Raw genomic sequence first — 10,302 nt, 5'->3', positions numbered from 1 at the left:
GTAGCTTCCGCTGATTACATTTAATTGATTTGAAGATTTTGTATTATGGAAAAAGAAACATAAAACCAATTCTCATCAGCAGCATTTGTATTAGTAATCCACTCCTTTGAGAGGCTGGTTGGACTAGTAAGTGAAGAGAGGAAACAACGCAGCATCTTCATTTGACAGTCAATTAAGAAAAAGTTGTATGTGAAAAAACTCAAAGACGAAAATTTCCCAAATGAGAGCGTGGATGCTGACACTGCCCTTGGCTTGCCCAGTAGGCAAAATCTGGGAAGCAACTGATCAAGTGCAGACAATACCCCAGAAAGTAGGGGTGACAGTGATACTCAGCATGAACTTAAGCATAACTGGGGAATGGGTAGATTAATTTCAGTTTTCTGACTCCCCAAAGCAACCACAGGATAATCATGAACAGACAAAATATTTGGATGATCACAAATATGAAAAATGAGAAATGTGGTGCAGCCACTTACAAATACTCCAAGAATATCACAGGATGAAAAGGCAAAATGACAGTATTTGGACAAGATCGCCACATTTTTGTTATGTCTGAAATTCACAAAATATCAGATACAAATAACGTGTGTGGGATGTGATACAAAATTCTGAACATTTGTTCTTGGGTCTGTTAGCTGTTTGTGTATCATTACATAACCACTGACCCACACTTGTGGCATGCTAAGTATTTTATTTTTTAGTGTACTAATTCTAAGGTTCCATGAAAAGTAAGAATTTTTATAGAAAACACTTGTTTTTTAGATAGGAAAAAGAAATCACTAACACAATATCCCAGTAACGACTCTTCAAAGCTTAAACTCAGTTCATTCCATCGCCTACTACGTGGATGTTTTATTACTGAGCACAGAAGGGCAAACAATCTTCTTCTCTTATGTAAGGCCCATTGTAATTCTCTTTCCTATAGCAGGAATGTTACGATACACAGCACAAGAATAGTGATATGACACACCAGAGGAAGCACGTTTGCCTCGTCCCCAACTCCTGGATGGGTTCCTTTTTCTGGAAAATTTTTCACAGAATATGAAGATGAATCCCTTTGTACACAGAATTTTTCCCAAAGAAATTCTCAGTTTCTAATGCTCTACTGCTGCTGCCACAACTTAAACACACAGGCAAACCTTGCGGCTCACGCTATGAAAACTTCCCCACATTTTTTCTTAAGTCTTTGTTTGAATCTTCATTTTGCAAAGAAGAGACCCTCAGGGACACTGCAAACCTTGCGTCCTCACACCAAGAGCCTATTTCTACTATTCCCTCGCGTATTCCTTATACAAACACCACAAATATAATTTCTCTCATTTCAGCTTTTATTTGGATATTTTTAAGTTAAGTTGCTCAAGTCCATTTTCCATCAATACAGACACTAAAAATTGAGATCAACATTTAAGGCAACATTAGCATCCATGCCAAGCTCAATATGCAAACCGTATCATCTAAGCACCACAGCATCCCAGAATTGTCACAGGTCCCCTACCTCCGTCACACGTTCCCTTTCCGTTTTACCTCTGCTACCCCACACTGCACTCAGCTACTCAATTTAGATGCACATTCTCAAGCAAGACCTTGTCATTTTTTTAGATTTTATTTCTTACGAACTAGATCATTGTTGCATAAAGTGATATGAGTGAGAGACGTTTCAGGGTGAAAGTATGCAGTTGACTTATGCTGCAACACAACAGAGAATCTTCTTTTAAAAATCTATTTAACGTCATTTTTCCATGACTTAGTACAAACACTATATGTATTTTTTAGCCTTTTAGTAAAGGCTATACACTGAGACTTGTTAGAATGATAATTTTGCTTTAAATTCTGATTTCTTTAGTGTTACTGTTGACAAGTGTTTGAGTTAAGGATGCTCAAGTGCAACTTTGATGTAAGAATATTTACAAGTATACAAAAGACCACATAGTTTTTAATACACCCACTATTCTCAATACAGAGTAAATAAGGATTTGTCTTGTGCCCATGGAATATTTCAACACGTGGGTTTTGCTTTTTTCTCTTTTACAGTAAAAGGAAAGGTTTTACTCTTCCTTAAGAAGTGTATTTATTACAAGATGGTTAGCATACATATATCACATAACATACAAGAGTTAAAATTAACTAGTTACAAAATAAGCAGTGGTATGTATATTTTCATATAACCTAAGAACACAATCAGTATTTTACAAAGTACATATAAAAGTACTTCATATACAAAGAAAAATACAAATGTGCAAACACCATTGTCACAGGTGGAAATTTGTCAATTGAAAAATGCTAGAAAAATCCTTCATATTTTTGTTTTGAAATTGCAAAGGCATTAAAAACAGCTGCATTTCCTATTGTGTGTGGTGAGAAATCTAGGTTCCTTTCTGACAAAATACATTAGTTATAAAAAAACCCACAAAATTTAATAACTGAAAAATCTTGTAAGTATAGTCAGTTTGGTTAGGCTGACATTAAATTACAAGCAGAACGTCTGGAAAAATGAGAAAATAGTGAATCATATATACAGACCTTTTGTAATATTAGTGTGCTATTCAACATATTAACATTTCAAAGTAAAAACAATGGCTTTATTACCTACATATTCTACTCAATGTTCTCACTATTCGTAGACTGTAAAATTTCTACTAATTTGGGGCTATTAAAAATGTTTTGCCAGGATTTTAAGCAGAACAAACACAATTTCATCAAAAGTAAAAATCTATAAACAGTCTTCCAATTAATGTGCAAAAAAATGTTTAAAAAGTATCAAATCACAACACATCAAACTGGATTATGTACATATTTAATATCTGTAAATGCTGTTAACTAGCTAGTATTGTTCTGCTACAAATAACTTACCTCTGTCCTGCAAAATGTCTGCATTTTAAAGATTTCAGTGCAAGTGCTTGCTTCATTGTTTAGTGCATTATCATGTTCGTTATTTTTTATTTTACAGTGAGCAGAACAGCATATAAATTAACATATACAACTCACACATAAGAGATCTTTCTTCTACTGAATTCCTAGTTTGTTGTTTTCCATTTCTCCTGGCCAGTTTTCTTTCGTTTATCCCATTGTAATTGCAAACAGGATCCAAAATAAAAGTGCTATGGTCTTCAGATAATCCCTAGAATTTGAAATTCCATAACGACATTGCAGAAGCACTCAGCAGAGCACAAGATTAGAGAATGACCTGCACACTGAGAAGACACTTGAAAGTCACTTTTTGGTCTTTAAAAAATATCAACTGTCTATAAACATTGGCAACCTGATATGTATGTCACCGGACTCACAAGCTTTATTTATTTATTTGTTTTGAGGAATTGCAGACATGTTCCCTCTTACTCGTGACTAGCTTGGAAATAAGAACATTCTGCTTAAAAATCTAAATAAAGTAAAAATGCACTTCTTGGAGGGAAAATTTCTACAAATTCCTTTAGACAGGTTTCCTAATAGAATAGCTCTGAAATGAGAAAACCGGGATTAGATGATAGTGCAAGTACAGCCCATTTTTATAGCTAGGAATTGTACTGAAGAAAGAGGAAATCCAGGATAAATGGATTATTATTTTTCCAAGTCCTCCCTGCAGAAAAAAAAATAGCAGTTACAGTGGTTATAATCATTAAACAGAAAAGGAACTTTAACATATTTTGAACTTTAATGGCTGAAATGTAAGGAAGGCGGGTTGTCTGTCAGTAACATTCCAGAACTTAGCTTCTTCCAGGAAGAGGTGCTTTAAACGTGACTTTATCATGGAATGCTTTTCCTTTCTAAGCATCTGAAATGCAACTCTGGATCCTATCCATCCATTGTTGAGCACTCTGTGCATCTTGGGCACAAAAATTATACACACGTTTATTTGTCTTCAACTGCAAAGGAAAAACAAGAACACAAAGACAGACAAGTCAACACACAGAAAAGGAAACTGGCAAACTCTGAACTGTAATAATCAATGTGCTAATTGGGTGTGAATGTCACATTTTTGAACTGTTGCTGTTGAGAGTGATGCTAGCTAGGTAAAACCTTGTCTTGAGATGGTATGACAGCTCCTTTTCAGGTCACACCTTTCAAAAGGGCTGAAAGTAGTAGGTTAAACACACCAAAGGAAGAAAGTTTCACATAAAGTAAAGACCAGATGTACTTACATCAAAAAATGCTTTTTCACTTGCATGTTTCGGGGCTCCAATTGTTGGAGAAGCAGGAATCACAGTTTCTACTTCTGCAAGGTCTATGTGTCCCTTACAGCTTGTATCCTCACCAGAGTCATAGTATCGCAGCTGGAACACAAGAGATAAAGAAATCCAAATGTGTTATTTAGATGGACCTTTCACTTTTCTTCCCTTTTCCTGGGTACAGCCTGGGGGCATGGAGTGGTAAGGGTGGAAGCCACAAACATTATTAGGACCCGAGCAGATGGGGGGAAAAGTATTTTGTCACCAGGGTTTCATGGCAGAGAAGCAAATAGTCGTGGATTGCTTTTGGGCAGAGGACGTGTCAAGCATGTGAAGCATGAAAGTAGAACCTGGTCTGTAGGATTCAGCATTGCTTCTTAGTTTTTTTAACAGAACCAGCTCTTCACTGTTCATTACATTCAAACTAACTCAAAAGCTTTACTTCACCAAGGCATTAACAGAACACTTTCCCTCTGTATTTCAAGAATTTAAAATGATCAGCAAAAATTCAAGTGTAATTTTATGTAATTATAAACTACATAGAAAACTCACATTTTCCTACACTGCACACAGTGGTTGAACGAAGTCTGCTTTTTCTTTTTTTCCTTGCAAAGATACTTTGATATGAATATTATTCACTCTGTAAACTGAGTTTCAACATGCAAACCAGTTCCAAAAAAACCCCGAACCAAAAACCTGACAAAACCCCAACAAATTCCCATAAACCAATGCAAAACATTAACACAAATCTTCACAGTAAAGGTCAAACAACAGAATTCCAACTAAGATTGACCTGTATTACTCGTACATTTATGATACTCAGAAGGATATTTGGTCATAAAAAAATGAAAGTATTTTTTTCTCCTGCAAAATGAACCTTCTCTCTTGTGTATCAGGAGGAATAATTACAATCAGCACTTCTTGCTGATATTTTACCACACTAATCTAAAAATTCTCAATCAGCATTTCAAAAGATGATTGTCTTTATCTATATTACATATTTTTAAGTGTATTGACTACAATAAATTAATATTTTTAAACAAAAGCATGACATGAGTCTTAAAGGTTACAACCCCTATTGTGTGGAATATTTGGCTCAGTGAAGATTACTGCCTCATGACCCACCATTATTTGAAGCACCCAAGGCCAAAAATTTCTACTGCAGAATTCTGGCATACACTGTAAATTGGATAAAAAGCTTAGACCAACAGATCTTTTCTGGTTTTGGTGCTCTTTGCTGTAACATGATTAGGTGCAAAATATATGAATAATTTTGCTACTAAATTTATGTGACTATGACTAATCTAAAGTACTCCTATGTATGGCACCTGAAATGATTGTGCAATCAGGAACTTGGTATTTCAGGATTTTTAGAAATAAAGATTTGAGATGAAATTTTAACCCATTTTAAGCAATTCACAAAACTCATTTCAGAGATATCTGTGTTCCTGCTCTCCACACTAGACATTCACACGGAGATTCCAGGTCAGGTTTCTCAAATATAGGCTACAGAAAGCCACTAAAAAGTCAAGTGAGGTAAATGGATTTTTCTGCTAAAGTAATTCAGATTATGGTTTTCCAGAGCAGATAATGTCCTTTTATTTGCAAAGAAAAATGCTCATGTTAAAGTGCTTGAGGAGCAAAGAGGTTACAAAATACACACTGAGTGTACAATAACTACTACAGATTCAACATAAATGCCTGAATTAAACTTTCTCAGTTATGATATTAGCTCTCAGCAGCCCAATTGCACTCCAGGAGATACCTTCTAAGTTTTTCCCTCTAGTTCAAATAAAGAGTTTTCAGTTCTTCTGGAAAATAAAGAGGTCATGTTAAAGGGCAAATTATGTTCATCACTTAATTGCTTAATTATATTCTAGAGTTAGCAGTGTTTAAAAAAATTGCTTGTAGTGCTTGTATACCACAAATGTCCTCAGGCGCTGCATGGCTTTTTTTCCCCTTAGCTGTGAAGTAGGCAAAAAATGTTTGGGCCTAAACAAAAATGCATGACTTCCAGTCCAAAAAGTCTTTTAATGATTATATGCTAAATAGTTATCACTCTTTCAAAAAAAGCAAAATATTAAACCCCCTCTGTTCATGTAGAGTGCTGTATCAGCTACAAGATACTCAAGATAAACATAGATAGGTCTAGGACGATGTAACACAAATCACATCTGAAAATAATCATTATTAGTATTGTTTGTAAAATCAATTCACACAAACCCAGTAAATAAAAAAGGAGCAAACTAACAATAAAAGAAGTCCGTTATCTGAAAAGGTTTTTACCTGGTGTTTTGTCACATCCAGCACAAACCAGCGAGGTTTCCAACCTTTTAGCAAAGCCCCTCTTTTGTACAGCGTACCTTCAAAAGACCTGAAAGGTACAGAAAATACGAGTGATTCCATAATATGAATATGCTGATATACAGAGGCCCCAAAGTGGCTACCTACATATTCCAACACCTCTTTTACTGCAGCAAAACTAATCAGTTTTAAACCTATCGTTTAGCCATTGGTAACTGTGATAAATACTGCTTCAGTACTTTGCATGCATTAAATGTACAGCTATTTGCTTGTGCACTTAATAAAAGGGAAGATGGAAAGATGATGCTAAAAGATAGAAGCCCACCAATCAAGACAACTAATGTAATCAAAACCACAAAGAAGGAATAAGGTAGTCACAAAGCACTCTATGCCTATAAAAATTTCATTTTTTCCTAAGGTGGAGATTTTACCAATCTAATAAAATATTCATAAATACTCTATGATTATTTGGTTTACCTATTTTCATCATTCTTTGATGTGAAATGATTGTACAGCGTTGTTGTTCTTCTGTCTACTCCATTAGAGGGAGAGATGCTTGCACTCTGCTCCTCACCCAGCCCACTGTCAGGTATTTCCAACAAAGATCTCTTTTGATAGGAATGTAGATTAGCTGACATCATCCCTGAGGAGCCAGAAGGATGTTTCCGGAGCTAAAAGAGATGAAAATAAAAGAAAAAAGGTAATGCAATGTGTCTTGCATTGTGAGACTGTCTCAACATTATACTGACAATACGTGGTACAACATGTAAGTTGTGAATTATTATGAGGCAAAAAAAAAAAAATCTTCTTAATACAAGTCAGTGCTGCCTCAGAGAAGAAGCCAGAGGGATGGCAATTCCATGCTTTTCTTAAGCAGAAGGGTTCACAAGGTGTGAGAAATTAGTCTTTCAGAAAAGCCTCATGTATTCTGGTGATGGAACGTTGAACAATATTTCCCCTGCTTTCTCAGAAGCACCTAGAACTAATCAGATATTTGGATACAATAAATTTACCTAATTTCATGGCGAAGGAAGGGAGGGAAGAAAAAGACTGCAGTTTCCAAGGGCTACTTTATAGATTCATACCATTTTACTAGAATCTCAATAACCTGGCAAAAGAGGGATCCTGAATTTGGTCTTAATCTAAATGACAGCATTCTAGAGATAGAGTTCTTTGGAGTTCAGCCTTAGCTGTTGCATGTATCTGAGCATCCTTAAATAACAGCTAGGACAGGAGACTGACATCAGATATATTTCTGCCTGCATTTTATTTTCTGCTTCCAACTCTGCTTTGCTAGGATGAAACTTTTTTCATGTTGAATTTGTCCAGGATATGAACTGAATGTGAATGACTGACAGACATAAAGCATATTGCTGTCCTGACAGCAAAGGACAGATAACAAAGCAGTGCTGTGGACTAACCACTGCACGGAGTGGGGCAAATCTGAACAAGGACAGGAAGCTGAAGAGTTGGGGTACAGTCTTGAGCTGGTAATTACTGTGACAAATTCATAGGGAAAGTTCATAAAAAAAAATAAATCTAACATTATTCCTAGTGCACACAGATAGCAAAGAGGCAGCCTTTGACTTAGGAAATATCTATATTGTCAGCTATTCTTTTTACCACAGCCAAGAACTGGAAACACAAGCATGAATACTTCCTACCTTTATTTAGAAACTGATAATTCCATTTACTCATGGGAATATCTTTACTTATCTCTGAAACTCTGTGATGTCCTTTTGGCTACTTTCAGTAAATGAGCTTTTTTTGTACTTAAAAAATCTTTTAGATAGATAAAATCATATATTTGTGTATTAGTAAAATACTCATGCTCGTTCTCCATATGCCTTCATCTACTCTGGAAAAGCAATTAGATAAATAGCACAAGTATAAATATGTTTTTCTACACAAAGAAATACAAAGCCAGTATCATGGGTTAGAACAACATATTCAATTTTTCAAAAGCAGTATTTTACTCCAAGAAATACAGCGATTTTGTCAGTGCCCCAGGTAACCTATATAGCAGGAATGGAATTATTCCATTGGACGAGCTCTTTTACTACTTACATTGTCTTGTCTGGTGTCATCCTTTAGATTCATTTTGACCCTTTCCCACAAGAGCTGCCACCTTTCTGGGCTCTGATTTAATTTACTTTCCAACCTTTCGATTTCCTGAAACAAACAACAAGGGTTTTCTTGAGGATAAACATTTCTAACTGATCACTTCCTGGCAATCATTTTTATACAACCATCTTTATACAAGCATCTTCTAGCCAATGTTTTTACACAGTGACCCTTCAGGCCATGTTGTCCAATAAAGCTCAAAAACCTCTGTCAAATGAGCTATAAAATGAAATCCACTGGACTCAGGAGTCAAAGGCAACCAAGTACAGCATCAGCCACATCATTCTTCCTGGATATCCCAGGTTGGGGGAGCCACTATGCTTTCAATTCTCTGCTAGTTCTCCTGAACACACAAAATTAAACACCAATTGTCCCAACAGAAACACAACAATGATAAGGACAGGCTGTATTTTATGAAAATATTTACAAAGAACAAATTCTGCGCCAACATTGCACATTGCCAATGTTAACATTTACCCTGGTTTATAAAATGTGATACAAAGCTGTAATAAAAGAAGGAAATGAAACAGAAAGATTTATTCAATCTGGATGCCAAACTGTAACAACATGTTCTTGTTGTGGACCTTGGGAATATGACCTATGTTGATAACCTCTAGTTAGGGTTATTTCCTGCTAATAAGATAGTGCAAAGTTAAGTAAAAAGAGGCAATTTTATTAGTTTATGTTTACTTGTGAACACTCATTGATACATTTGTCATGACTTTGATGTGTGGTCCATATTCCTTGCCATGCTTCCTTTCTGCATTTCTACTTTCAACAACTGCATTGTTATGAAAATCTGATTATTAATAAAATAAAATTAAAAATTCAATTTTGCAAATTCAACTAAGAATTGATAATGGAATGAAAAATTGCCATAGGGCAGAGACTTCCCATACTATACAGAAGCCAACTAAACCCCAAGACATTTATTTTCAAAATAGAGAAAGTAAGTCTCTACTCATTAGGTAGTAAGTCTCTACTCTACCTAATAATTAAAGTAGATTTCATTATTCTCCAAGTCCTATTGTCTTTTTGATCAAAAAATTCTTCAGGAAATTGCTATTGATTGAAAGACAGAAAATTATTATATTTTTAAAGTAAGAAAACATTTTACCATGAAATTAACTTCCAAACTAGATTTTGAACTCATAAGTGAAAATAAAAAAGTCAAACTCTTCCTTGCTGAAGGTAAATTAGAAAACTCTGAAGTGAAATTAAATATAAGAAATGTGGTTTAACAGCAAGAATCAAACCAGAAGTTTTAATTTCTGGTAGTTAAAAGCCACACAAGCCACATAGGCTCTCTTCCTGTTAAAAAATAAAACCAGAATAGTTTTGTTTGGAGTATCTTCACAGGTAGATACAAAAATAAGGAATGATGAACAGAAGCCAGACTAAAGCTTTTTCTAGATTACTTGTTTCTCTTTCAAAGTGCTGAATGTAAAATGCTTCTGGATGGGAGACATAAAACAGAATCAATTTACCACAGACTTCTTATGTTCAAAGGCTTCCCAAATTGCTGCAAAAGGATACAAGCTCTTTATTGCTAAAAGTTAGTCAGGTTTTAATCTGATCATTCTCTTTCTGCCCTAGTCTTGACTTCTGAGCACGAATCTTTCTCTGCAGAATCTGGAAGTAACTGAAACTTGTTACTTAGCAACTGGGTCACATTCCATCTTTTTTGGCTCCACAGTGAGTAGTGCTTCCA

At 35.3% G+C, this 10,302-nt stretch overlaps 1 protein-coding gene across 6 annotated transcripts in view; it reads right to left on the bottom strand.

The window, feature by feature from the left end:
* Window positions 1-1,307: 1,307 nt before the first annotated feature.
* The window catches only part of SBF2 (SET binding factor 2), a 254,951-nt gene continuing 245,956 nt past the window's right edge, over window positions 1,308-10,302 (bottom strand). For all 6 annotated transcript variants that reach the window (XM_064657336.1, XM_064657335.1, XM_064657337.1 and 3 more), the window contains 5 exons: window positions 8,535-8,639; window positions 6,945-7,138; window positions 6,450-6,537; window positions 4,137-4,268; window positions 1,308-3,860 (listed from right to left, as the gene is read on the bottom strand). In XM_064657336.1, the coding sequence (XP_064513406.1) occupies window positions 3,762-3,860; window positions 4,137-4,268; window positions 6,450-6,537; window positions 6,945-7,138; window positions 8,535-8,639 (618 nt within the window). In that variant the 3' untranslated portion in view covers window positions 1,308-3,761. The remainder of the gene's footprint in view (window positions 3,861-4,136; window positions 4,269-6,449; window positions 6,538-6,944; window positions 7,139-8,534; window positions 8,640-10,302) is intronic.

Source organism: Pseudopipra pipra, chromosome 6 (genome assembly GCF_036250125.1).
Source record: "Pseudopipra pipra isolate bDixPip1 chromosome 6, bDixPip1.hap1, whole genome shotgun sequence".
Lineage (NCBI taxonomy): Eukaryota > Metazoa > Chordata > Aves > Passeriformes > Pipridae > Pseudopipra > Pseudopipra pipra.
The sequence above is the reverse complement of the archived record's forward strand: the minus strand, read 5'-3'. Positions and strand labels throughout refer to the sequence as shown.